The 13,214-nt window shown below is 44.3% G+C and overlaps 1 protein-coding gene across 2 annotated transcripts in view; it reads left to right on the top strand.

The window, feature by feature from the left end:
- Nucleotides 1–12,978, top strand: part of NEUROD4 (neuronal differentiation 4) — a 30,393-nt gene extending 17,415 nt beyond the window's left edge. The window contains exons 1-2 of one of the 2 annotated variants that reach the window (XM_078688570.1): nt 6,443–6,530; nt 8,787–12,978. In XM_078688570.1, the coding sequence (XP_078544696.1) occupies nt 8,796–9,809 (1,014 nt within the window). In that variant the 5' untranslated portion in view covers nt 6,443–6,530; nt 8,787–8,795 and the 3' untranslated portion in view covers nt 9,810–12,978. Of the gene's footprint in view, nt 1–6,442; nt 6,531–8,786 lie in introns of those variants that run through there. The other variant, XM_078688566.1, reaches the window with a different exon arrangement.
- Nucleotides 12,979–13,214: the final 236 nt, after the last annotated feature.

Raw genomic sequence — 13,214 nt, 5'->3', positions numbered from 1 at the left:
GCCATCTGCAAGTACCAGCATCTTGATCGTTGTCCCAAAAAGATGGTGCCTATACTTGCCCAATATCTCTTATGCGTGGCACTAAGAGGGGACATTCCCTTTTAAAGATCATGACTGCTCTAGGGATGGAACAAGTTGTAGAGCAGGGGTACTTGACAGATATGCGATAAGAACAGTATAGTGTGGGGGCCAAGATACAAAAAGAGAACATATTTTATGCCCTTTTATGCAGATGATCTTCGACTGAGCATCTGAAATCCAAAGGATATTTGCCTGCAGATATTTTACTTCTGCCTTGCAAAAGAATAATATATAGGATGGAATCATTCTAACAACTAATGCTACGTGCTAGTGTTTCGATACCACTACAATCAGTAAAGGTCTGCTTCAGGTCATTTTTACGAATAATTTAGTATGAAACTGTTGAAATATAACCCCTTTTACAATCGATGACTCCTCTGAGCAATAATAAATAAACTGATTCTGTGTTAGCTGCAGGGGTAATAAATATAGGTTAGTAGCAAATGACTTTTTAAAGATCAAAATGCTAATTATGAGATCATAATGGCAGCTCCTTCAGCAAATCTGCTGACACAGAGCAGATGATAAAAATGTTTACTAGCGAAAAAGTGATTTTTTTCTAATTTAGCAATATTGGATCGAATAAGACAGTAACATAAAATGAAAGCATTTAAATATGGCATTAACCTATAAATAGTAGACGTAGAATTTTGCTGCTTTTTTACAAGTACCAAAACTTTATTGGCTGCATTGCCATAACTAAAATGGTTACACTGCAAAACACCTTATGAATAAAATACAAAAATACAATACACACTAAATATGATAGTGCTAAGGAACAAGCACGATTGCTCTTTGGTTGCCCCGGACCATGCAAAGCTCTGTACATGAAAAGGACAGGGGTCCCCACAAAAAAGTTTTGCTCCTGCTGAACTCACCCTTCTCCAAAAATTCCCCAGTTTAGAAATAGCGGAATGTGCAGATCTCCACTCGATTAAATACATCACAAAGTAGTCCTGCTCCAGTGTGCTGATCCACCCGTTGACCATAACTAAGCAACCGTTTACCTCTAGTCAGTCCTTGATAAACTAATGCAGGTCAAGACCAATTTTGCAAGGTCTGTGTAGAATTCGGCATTTCAGGAGTATTGTTCTGCAGATATGAATGTATGGTGAATTCCGGACAGTTAGATAGCCTGGAACACTGTGGCAAAGGTGCGTCAACGAGTGGTGAAGCAAAAAGTCTTCTTACTACAGTATTGTCAGCGAGGCCTGAGTGGACAATGCTGCAGAATGTAATAGTCTCTCTCTCATGCCTTATTATAGCCTCATAGCCAGGGGGCTATACCGGCTATTAAAGGCCCGCTCCTCGGCTCGGGCCTTTAACAAAGGAGCAGGACTTTAATAGCTGGTATAGTCCAGCTATGAAGGGCTATAAGGCTATTAGAACATTCTGCCACTAGAGGGCAGAATGCTTTAACAAATAAAACAAAGGCCTCTCTGGATCCCGAGGGGGTTTACATCCCCTGGGGCTCAGAGAGGTCTTTGTAAAACAACGTTGAAATATTGCTTTGTTTAAATCCCCTCAGGCTCCGAGAGGCCTTTGTAAAACAACATCTTGCTTTGTGGGCTTTTACCGGCCGTAGAAGCTCAGAGCACTCCATTGTATTCAATGGAGTGCTCCACATTCCAATGTTCTAATATAAGTTATATTCAACAATCATTGGGATATGACTCATCTGAACCCAGTTTGCCATTTCGACCCTTAATAAAAGCAGTTACAACTTCCCAACCCCTTAGTTCTTTCACCACCCTGAGAAATGCAGGAACTGCAACCTTTGACAGACGTGCATGTCTGCATCATGCGCATAACCTCAGCAAGATATCTTTTTGGGATCACTGGCTACTCATCAATAACTGCCATAGATGTACTTATGCACTGAGCTACCCCATAGTTCACTCCTGTGACCGAAGGTTTCGATATCAATATCAAGCACATTAACCAAACGTGTTGTGCCACCGCGACAAGGATGCAATCTGCAAATTACACACCATTCTGGAGAAGTGTTACATTACCAGCAAAGAATGAACGCTGAATTAGTCAAAGAAAAACTGGACTGGAATGTAGGAAAATTTGGAGAATTCATCCAACCAATTTAGTATTGGATGCCTGCTGGATCCAGAGCAGAGATCGGTGTGCGTTTCTCACAGCGGTGCCAGCCTTGCCCATTACGATGGTGGCCTGGTAGATACTGAGCACGCCGTTATGTAGCCGCTTCTATGCTTTTAGAAGATTAAACCAATTTTATTCTAACACTTTCAAAGTGAATGTCAACCAAAGAAGAGACACTATTTCGAGGAATTTGAAAAAAAAGATTTAGCAAAGCTAAATGATGACTAAAGCTCCGAATCCCACTACAGGATAACTTTAGGAAGTTGTTGAATACCTGTCAATGTGTGACAACAAAACATAATGAACCCCAACATCTACTTATAAAGCATGCAGTCACCCTCGGGTACCCAGACACTGATCACCAGATATATATGAATAACCAACTCAGTGGCACTCAGTTTATCAAGCTCGAGAGGTCCCTCAGCATCTGAAACTGTGACCATGGGGCAAACATAGATCCCAGCAGGTGGAGTACTGAGACATGTGCTGCAGTACTCAAAAGTCCTGGGAGAAACAAGAAGGATGGGCATTGACGGAACCACACGTCCTTTACCGAATACATACACTCCACAGCTGGAAACCAATGCCCTCTTATTATTCCTGTCCGTCTTACAGCAGTCAGTGGAAGTGTGAGGGCTCAAAATGAAAGGCGTTTTGTAAATGAGTACTTCTTGGTAATACTATTTCATCTAGATATGGCAAGAACTCTTCTCACAGCGACATTGAACCTCCAACCTTACCTGCACCCTACACCAGGTCACACATTTCCTAGTATGTGTCCTAGTATCCCTGCCTCTAGCCCGTTACTCCTGCCACTTTGCCTCCTTACCCGTTTTCTTGCCTCCACTGTCCCACTTTTATTGCTGTGTTTTTTGTTCAAAATGTCACATGTTTGTAGGAAAAGCTGACTTGGAAATTCACCACAATGGAGTTTTGGTAGCCTGGGGTGGTAAGGCTAGAGTTCGCCATTTTTGGTTTTTTTTTCACTGGAATGCGGTTGATGCCCAAACAGACCCTTTAACCCCTTGCATGCTGATGACGGCCCCCGTCCGTCATGCACCGCGGTGCTCGTGTGCTGATGACGGCTGGGGGCCATCATGAACCCGCCCACTTGCAATTTTGCCGCACAGGCGCAGAATCGCGACCGCATACAAGGGGTTAAAAACTATCATGTCACCAACTGACCCTTCTAAAGACCCCAAAACACTTCAGGTAACCCCTCAATACACCCTTTCTGTAGTAATTTCGCTCACTACTGTTTCCTCCTTCCTTTTCCCATACCAGTTTCCTCATTGGGGCACACTCTGGAGAGACACAGAAGCTGCCTCTCTAGACTGCAGGATGGAAGAACCAGAGAAGACAGTTCAAAAGCAACTTCTCTTGAAGTATGCATGAAAGCTTCAACGCTAGGGGCATAATCCCACTTCCTGTCCAACACTAAGGTCTGGGCAGTCCAGAACATGCTGCAGAAAGGCTCCCTCTCTTGGACTGCAGCACAGCAAGCAGTCACTCCCAGGCAGCAAACCAGCAGGAACAGCGCAGGCAGTAGAGCAGTTTCCGTCCTATCTACACCCCGGAAACATTAGAGCAGGCAGTCCAGCAGCTTCCTCTCTGAGAATGAAATCTGGCACCTGTAAACAAGGTGCCACTGCAGTTTCCTCTATCGAACTGCAGTCGGGGAAGTCCTGAGCAGGTAGCCTTGCTTGCTGCTCTCTCGGACTCTATTCTCAGAGGGTCTACGCAGCCCCTCAAAGCAGCTGCTTTTATGGACTGCACTCTGGCTTTTCCACGTCAGAGCCTTCACTGAAGTGACAAGCTGACAGTTCCAGGGAAGGCAGACCACAGCTTCCTGTGACAGCATGCGACTCGCTGGACTGCAACACAGGGAGAAGCTGGCAGATTCCGCGCAGGCAGTACAGCAGCAGGGCCTTTTGGGAACATAAGCCTGTTACATTAATGACAAGCTGACTCTGGGCTGCATACGGTCAGGCCCACTACAGCATCATCACAGGCTGTCCTGCCAAGCACTACGCATCAGGAGTTGGACTAACGCATTTCAGTGTGGTGCTCTGTATCACTGTGCTGAAATGCATTGTCACGCATTATAGGCAAAGCGCCTCGGCTTTCACTCAAGCCGCTAGCGCAGCGTACAACTGTTAAATTAAACTGGCGCAGCAGCTGGCAGCACGCTGTGGAATATGCACGCTGTTTCCTCAGGCTGGCTGATCTACTAGCAGCCGCTGCTGGCAGGCTGCTACTGCATTGCATGAGAACCCAGAATAAGGGGTTTGATTTCCGCCGTGGCACAGCTTTCAGAGGGACATCATGCCTTTTTAGCTAGTAAAGTGAGACCTCCATTGCTCCTCAGGCATGTGCGCGTACGGCCTCCCCTAACAGCCATACTAACTGCTGGCTATAATGCTATGAGATTACTGTGGGGTGCGGCCTCAGTCTGATGCAAAATGGTGCCTGTCTGTGTGCAAGTCCGCGTCAGACCGAGGCAGCTGAGATAGATCTGTGTGTAACTGTTCATGTTGGGGCTTCACACATCCTTCCTGACGTCCTGACACTCTCCTGATTGGGAGTAGGATGATGTGGGCAAAAGCTGGCAATGTTAGGTGAGCCTCTGCCGCAAGCTTGTATTTCATTAAAGCACCTGGGAATATTTGGGTTAAGTATTTGTTGTTGTTCTAAATATCTCTTTCACCTCCACGTCCAATATCAGGGCTCTATACTATGAACGCAGCCAGGGCAGACAAGCCATCCAAATCGTTAATTAACAGACATGCACACACTCTCTTTACTTAACTAAACTGTGTGATCTTGAGCAGATATTATCGCCCTTTTCTACCCCTGTGCATAGATCTCCATATCTACCAGAACGGGAAATCCTTGTGAAGACTAAGAGGTCAAGATGTGTACCATTAATAACAGCCTTCACGCTGGGTTTATGTTCCACAGAAGGGCCACATAGAAGCGATGTCCTCTTCGAAGCGCTACGCTGATTAAGTTGCGTCTGCTCTTATAACCAAAAACACTGTCCAGACGCCAATCGCCGTAAAACAAAGGCTTGCTTGCTGTTGACAAGACATTTCATGTGCTCAAACCGTGTTCCCAGCTGCCATGTGTTATAGTTATAGAACACTCCTAAAAGCTGCTGCCAAAATACACTTCCAACCCATAGGTTAGGAAAAATGATTTCTGTTTCCCCGCGTCAGGTTAGGGTATGTGTTTTTTAATGATGCATGCCCTGGGGAGTTAGTTAGTAAGAAGGTGGTTCTACATGCCAGCGCTGCACCCTGTTTATTGCAGTGCAGCTTCTATGCCCTTTATGTCATGGCACGAGTCCTAAAAAACGAAGTGGTGGGACGCTGTCACCGGACGTGACATCACGACAGGAAGTGACGTCACAAAAGGTGCCTTGCACCATCGGGATCATTGCCTCCCCTCGCTCACCCCTCAGATGCGATTGCATCTGAGAAGCCAACGCGTGAGCAGTGTGCTGTGAGCTCCGATCTCGTCCAAGAGAGGCCAGATTGAAGTCCAACTGTTTGGCAGGGAGGACGGCGTCCACCCGGTTAAATAAGTGGGGGGACGCCGTCCACCAGCGTGGTACCCTGACTCGAGCCCTGCTGTATGTGCTCTTTAACGGGTGGAGAGGCTTGGAAATGGCCCGCTGTCCTCTGTGGAAGGGAGGAACACACACAGCACACACGACCATCCACTGTAGAATGAGATGCCATGCAATGCCATGCCATGACTCAGTGCCCTTCCATTTCTGGTGCTTTGCGCCAGTTTTTAAGACCTTAGAGCTTCTGGTTGCTCAAATGGGTGTAATTTCTGGTATTTGTGTTTCCTTCACTTCATCGCTTGATTTTGCTCGTGAGAAAGTGTCACTCGTAGTTCTTGAAATGTCAGTCATAATTACACTAAAATTCTGAAAATGTCACAGACAGCAATCTGAAACCTTAGGAGCTCTGCAGAGGGTGAACTGCTGAAGGGCCGGAGCAGGCAGAGCAGCGACTCCCTCTCCGGAATGCCTGGCTGCTCCAGAACAGGCAGCAGAGCAGCTGTCCTCAGTGTAACACACTCGAATACACCGACAGCAGCTCCTTCGCTGAGGTGACGAGCCGGCAGGCCCAGAGAGGGCGGGGCTGCAGGCGCCTCAGCGGGTCACGTGGCAGGAAGCGGAGGCGACTGACGTAAGGGCTGAAGCTTACACGTTAAGCCGCGCGGACTGCGTAAGCGTCGACGATGGGATTTGCTGTCCTGATTAACACGAGGCCCAGATTGGGTTGTGTTTGTGTGAGCGCAAATGCTTTAATAATTCAAAAGAGGTAACCAAGGTTCAACGAAAGGATAACGCTCAGGTTACCGAAGATGAGGGTGAAAAAAACAAACCAGGAGCTTAAAAATTGGAACACTACCTTTCTCTCGCATCCTGCGGCTAGGCCTACTGGCCTCTGCTGATCCGCAGAGACACGCTGTGATTTGATCATTAGGGCTCCTTCCTAAAGCAGCTGGGGGCACATGGTGTGTAAAGTATAATGAACAGGTCTAGGATGTCATTGCACTATACGATAAGACTACGGAAAAAAAGATGTCAGGACAGCAGGCACTGATCATAAATAAATTGACTCATAATTATGACTGCAGTGTACCTCAAAAAATTTGGAAATGGGGAATCTGTTCGCTTCAGTGGTGGGATCCACCATGTATTGTCCAGCTCTCCTTGTTGCGCCAACCATAAAAGTGTGTAGGACATGGGTTTCACACCAAGTGATGACACATTAACTTTTACAGTGTTGTGCAAAGGTCAAACATCACCATAAAGAGGCCACTGGGCATCAAGGCCATCAAAAATGTCCCATCAACAAAACATGTTCTTGAGAAAGGTGTCTGTTCTGTGAATTTTGTGTTCACGTTGTGGTGAATACTAGCACAAAAGAAGAAATGACTGGCAAGAGTACCACGTGCAGACCATGCCAAGGTATTCCTGAATCCAGCACATGACGACATAATTCACGAACACAAGGACACATGTCACTGCATCTAGGCCTAGGGTGCCCGAAGTAGGTCCAGGAAGGCCAGATCCATGCCAGAATTTGAGGTTTAAGTGAACTATGTAAATGAACTCTATTTAGAGTCCCACTATAAATGTTTATGGGTTGTGGCTGTCCTAAATATCTAGCGTGGATCGGAGCCTTCCCAGCATACTGTGCAAATGGACCTGTGCCGCCATAGATCTTGAAAGCAGCCTTGTTGATGGCTTGTGCAGAATGGACACCTATTCTTGCTCAGGTCGAAAGCAAGATAAAGGTTAGTAGGCATGACCTCTGACACAAGGAAGAGGCACATCGGTCTTTCCTACTAGTGTTTCCTTCCAGGCAAGTGTTGTTTTCTGTATCCTGCTTGGTATTATTGAGACATTAGTCACTCTTTGCCAAGGAAAGGAGTACATTTCCCTTTTAATAAGAACCGGTCAGTAACCAATCAGGCACTTACACCATAGATAAGAAGAAACTTAAGTGGGAGGAGACCCAGCATAGTTACTGACCATTTAAGCAGTGCTAGAGTAAACCGAGCCAGATATCTAAGGCAACCAAAATATCTGATTTTAGGACAATACTACCGCTATCATATATGCTCTCAAAAGCTGACAAATCTACATTACAAAGTCCTATTAAAGTGTAAGTATTCATAAAATCAAAAATTCGACAGATTGAAAGGCATACATGAAGATCTGTAATATTAAAATGTACCTCGTGTAGCATTAACAATAAAAGGAAAGCACAGTATGGATTCAGCCACTACTAATGCTTTTTTCACACAGAAGTGAAACTGACTACAATTTTCTCTCACCAGTCGCTTCTTTCAAAGAACAAGCCAATCCTCTGATCAATAAATGGATCTTTGTATCCTGTCCAATTACTAAATGTGGTATTTAGAAAAATCAGAATTATAATCCTGTGGTTGTTTCAAGGAACAAGAAAAAGAAGCCGAACTCTTTGGAGCCAAAGATATAGAACGTTCTGAAAGGTCCTTAAAATAATAGGAAGCACTGTATGAAGCATGCAAGTAGCAACAACATGAGATTACCGCACTGAGGGATAGACCTCACACTAGAGCACCATTTGCCACTAGATGTCATGCAGCCGCCTTGTCTAAAAATGCCAAAGAATGTGGAGGTGATGCGGCAATGTTTCCTGTACATTCATTTTAGAGATAAAAATGCCTGCGAATTTCCCAGACTTTCAGGGTAACCCATGAAACCAAAAGTGAATAGGACTGTGGAAACGAGAATCAGTTAAGTCGAATCTGCCCACTTCGTTACTTGTGAAACTCAAACCCTCATGAGCTCTTTAGATTACTATGCTGGTTTGTAGAAATACATGGGATGGGCAGAATTCACTGTGTCCACATGATTCCCACTTAAAAAAGGAGTGTGGTCCAGGGTTATGTGCAATATCGACTCTTGCCCTTGAACATTTCTGGAAAAAATGGACCAAGATAAACAGTTGCATACCATGTCTTGTGCAAAGCTCTTTAAGTGGATAACTTACTAAAACATGTTTCTCATTCTTTTCTCCTAGGTTTCCACTATGACCAAGACCTTTGCAAAATCCAAAGAAATGGACGAGTTAGTTAATGTTCAGGCATGGATGGATGATACAATGAGCTCCCAGGATGACATGGCAGAGTCGGACCACCAACATTCTTCCTATGACATGCTAAGCTCCATAAACACCGAAGACCATGGCAGCATGGACGAGGAAGAGGAAGAAGAGGAAGAGGGTGATGGTGATGGTGAAAAACCGAAGAGAAGAGGACCAAAGAAGAAGAAAATGACAAAGGCAAGGATAGAGAGGTTCAAAGTGCGTCGTGTGAAGGCCAACGCCAGAGAGCGTTCACGCATGCATGGACTCAATGATGCTTTGGAGAGTCTTCGACGAGTGATGCCTTGTTATTCCAAGACTCAGAAGCTCTCAAAGATTGAAACATTGAGGCTTGCCAGGAACTACATCTGGGCCTTGTCAGAGGTACTAGAAAGCGGACAAACGGCAGAAGAGAAAGGCTTTATTGAGATGCTATGTAAAGGACTGTCACAGCCCACCAGCAATTTAGTAGCTGGCTGCATGCAATTAGGATCTCAAACAATGTTTTTTGAAAAACCAGAAGAGAAGACGCACATGTGTGAAGCAGTCATTCCAGGCCATCCGGGACATCCTTTTAGCTATCAGACTCCTGGACTTCCAAGTCCTCCATACGGAAGCATGGAATCCCATCTCCTGCATTTGAAGCCCCCCACATTTAAAAGCTTAGTGGACCCTTCCTTTGTCACTCACCCTTCAGACTGCACCACCCCACCTTATGATGGCCCTCTAACCCCTCCACTGAGCATCACTGGTAACTTCTCCTTGAAGCAAGAGACTTCTCCAGACTTAGACAAATCCTATGCCTTCATGGCCCATTATCCAGCAGTCGGCATGGGTGGAGTTCATGGACACGGGCCCCACTTTCAGACCTCAGTGCCTCGGTATGAGATCCCTCTAGACATGACCTATGAAACCTATCCACATCATGTAGTTGGGACCCATGCTATATATAATGAGTAGCGGGGCTTCCCTCCTGTCCTCTCCAGAACTCAAAGAAACGTCAACGAGCATACTATGAGAAAGCTTTGTTTGTCAATATAACACTAACTGAAAAAACACTGAAAGAGTAAATGAAGCATATGTAGCAATGAGTTCCTTAATAACCTAGAAGGAAAGCCCATTGCGTCCATCAAGGACTGCCAGAAGCACACATTAAAGACTTTATGCACTGCTGCTGGGGCTTCATCACACCACCTGTTGGAGCTGCCATCTTGAAGCTTTCATCTCCTTAGTATGAGTGAGGAACCCAAACCTTCAGAATCTGATCGGTCTTCCCTTGTCCTGGTTTCCTAGAAGACCCTTCTGTGGGTTTTCGATCCTCAATGGCCTATAGACCCGAAAGCTGCAACTGCAACATCCAAGCAGAAGATTACAAATACTGATTGTCCCAAGTCTATTGAAAGGCAAAAAGACTCAGATATGAATGCCTTGAACTTTCTAGGACTGATTGATATTGTCACAAAAATCTAACACCATCTTTAGTGCTCATATGTTTTGAGCAAAAAATGTTGCATGGTGGATACATAATTTTGTTATGTAGTTATCATCAAATTAACTGTTTCTCACATTCAAACCTTTGAACCAGGGGTAAATACACTCATGCACCCACCCTTGATGTGTGGAACGAAGGGTGCAAAGCCATCGGGGGAGGACAAGCTCAAGATCACTGGCTCCTGTGGTTGGATGGCTCTCTAACAAAGAGGGAGCGCCTCAAATCAACAATAAAACTATGTTCATGCAGAAAACTCAGAGTGCAAAAGCACAAGTACACACACACACACACATACACTGGTTAGTTTCTCACTCGTTATCCACGGTAGACACATATCTTGTGAGCGGAGAGCTGTGTCACACTGTTTAAAAATGAAAGACAAGCCTCATTCTAGTGTCCCCACCCCTTACAGTGAGTGCTACATACCGGATCTCAGCCGCCAAAGGCTGAGCCTTTCTGAAATGTTGTGCTACACTAAAACAAAACAACGCAACACAACCTATAGAGTATGCTAACATTTTTGCTACAATTGTCAATCTACATTAAAAATATATCCAAGCCCAAGAGGTCACTCTACCTACATGTGCAAACAATTTGCCTTGCTTGCATATTGCTGCTGACCTCCTGAAAAGTATTCATGTAAAATAAAGACTCCGGAAAGAAAAGATATGAAGGAAATCTAGCTATCTGTGCAAGGGCAGAATTTATTAACCTAGGCACTTCTGCTCGCGAACCACAACTAACCACTGCCGACATAGACCCTCTCATCCGTGATATCTGCACAGCCAGACTCAGTACTTTACTAGATCGCATACACTATGTGTCAATATTGTATACTGTCACTAGCAATTGTTGACTCATCGATAGCCCACCACATCTGAGATTGAGATAAGCACTTGTTCTTAACTACTGAGACACTTCAATTCACATACATATGTACTACGCATCAGCCACTTGATTTAGTCAAATCAAAACATTCTATATATATTAAATTACTTCCCCCAGTTTTAGCCTCTTTTACAAGACACTTTATTTTCGTACAAATATTCGATTGTGTTCAGTTTGTTAGCCCCTAATTATACAGAGACTAGTCATTTTTGAAGTTGCTGATTTACAAGAACTATATTCTACTCAATTCTCCATGAATTCTCCCACATTTTAAATAAGGGCAGGTTTCTTAGATTACTACTGCACACTCCATCATACTGTAAGATGCTTCCAAAACAGTCATTTTTAGCTTTCACTTGGCTATGTGTTTTGGTCACCATTCGTCTATAGCCTGCATTTCTCATTCAAAATAGTCTCATTCATATTTATAAATATATAGTCTAATTTATATAACACACTTTCACCACTTTAAAAATATTAGCTTTTAATATCCATCTACTGCCCTTTCACACGAGTAACATCCACTTGTTTTAACTGCAGTTCAAGAGAAACATGTATTTAAGTTTCAAATTCGTGTTTGCTTTATCATATTATCATGGGACACATATTGAGCAGTAGGTAAGCCGCTCATCCCCCAAAAAGTGCTGTAGTGGCTATTCGGTGCTCCCTCCCAACATGTGCTGTGCAGATTTAATAGCCTGAAACATGTTGCACTCCCATGAACTGATGAAGTCCATAGAAAATGGCGAGACAGCAGGCCCCATTCACCTTAGCCATGTCAACATCCATATATTGCGTAGACCGGGTAGAGATATAAATTATCACTGCTACCTTGAGTATGTCCAATAACATAAACCAACAGGTCTGGATGTGTTCTTTACAATTACAAAAATTAAATCACACAGGACCAGATCATTCACCCACAGAAAAGTGTGAAAAAATAGAGAGAGTACCTCACGATAGAACAACCCGAGGGGGTTCCCGGTTAATAATTCCCGGAATACCCGCTTCTTATCATTGGCGACTCTCTCTATTGTGAAAAGACAAACGTGCACTCAACAGAAGAGTAGTGCGGACGTGAGAATAGTGAAGAAGAAACACAAATAGTGACCAACATTGAAGAGTGTACAAATACATGTAACAGAACCCCAAACAAACCACACCAAAAAACAAATCAATTAAATAGTGGTGCTTTGCTTGCTGATACCGTTTTATTCTGATGCAGCAAAGTACTACTGATTAAAATTGGTTACTTATATACAGTTTATATCCTCAAGCCGACATGTTTCATCGCTCCTTCTTATGGCGATTTCATCAGGGCATATGAGGGGTTTACTATTCTCAAACTTTTCACGTTATACTGGACCTGTGTGAAAAACAGAGACATGCTCAGGGCGTGATTCAAATGCCTCACCAAAGAGGCACTACTGATGCAGCGTATATGGACACACAGTTTGAGGCTACTTTACCTGGAGTGCGCTATGTCAGCACATACCAGCGTCACTCCTCAGGACTCCGTGCCAAGTGTTCACGTGTCCGTAATCGTGACCTAAGCAAATCACAGTCACCTGTTTAAGTTCAAAACAACAGTATTTTCAGAATCCCCACGGGTATACAAATGCAGTCATTCCCTTACACACACCCGGAATTGATGTCCTTTCATACAGTCGCCAGCACCCTCCACCTTCAATGCTGTTTGAGAATAGTAAACCCCTCATATGCCCTGATGAAATCGCCATAAGAAGGAGCGATGAAACATGTCGGCTTGAGGATATAAACTGTGTTGGTGAATGATCTGGTCCTGTGTGCCTGTGTGATTTAATTTTTGTAATTGTAAAGAACACATCCAGACCTGTTGGTTTATGTTATTGGACATACTCAAGGTAGCAGTGATAATTATATCTCTACCCGGTCTACGCAATATATGGATGTTGACATGGGTGAGGCATTATCTGTTTGAAGATTATTTGAGTGGGGGGCTGCCT

Source organism: Lissotriton helveticus, chromosome 1_1 (assembly GCF_964261635.1).
Source record: "Lissotriton helveticus chromosome 1_1, aLisHel1.1, whole genome shotgun sequence".
In the NCBI taxonomy this organism is placed as follows: Eukaryota; Metazoa; Chordata; class Amphibia; order Caudata; family Salamandridae; genus Lissotriton; species Lissotriton helveticus.
This window is presented reverse-complemented; position numbering and strand designations above follow the sequence as displayed.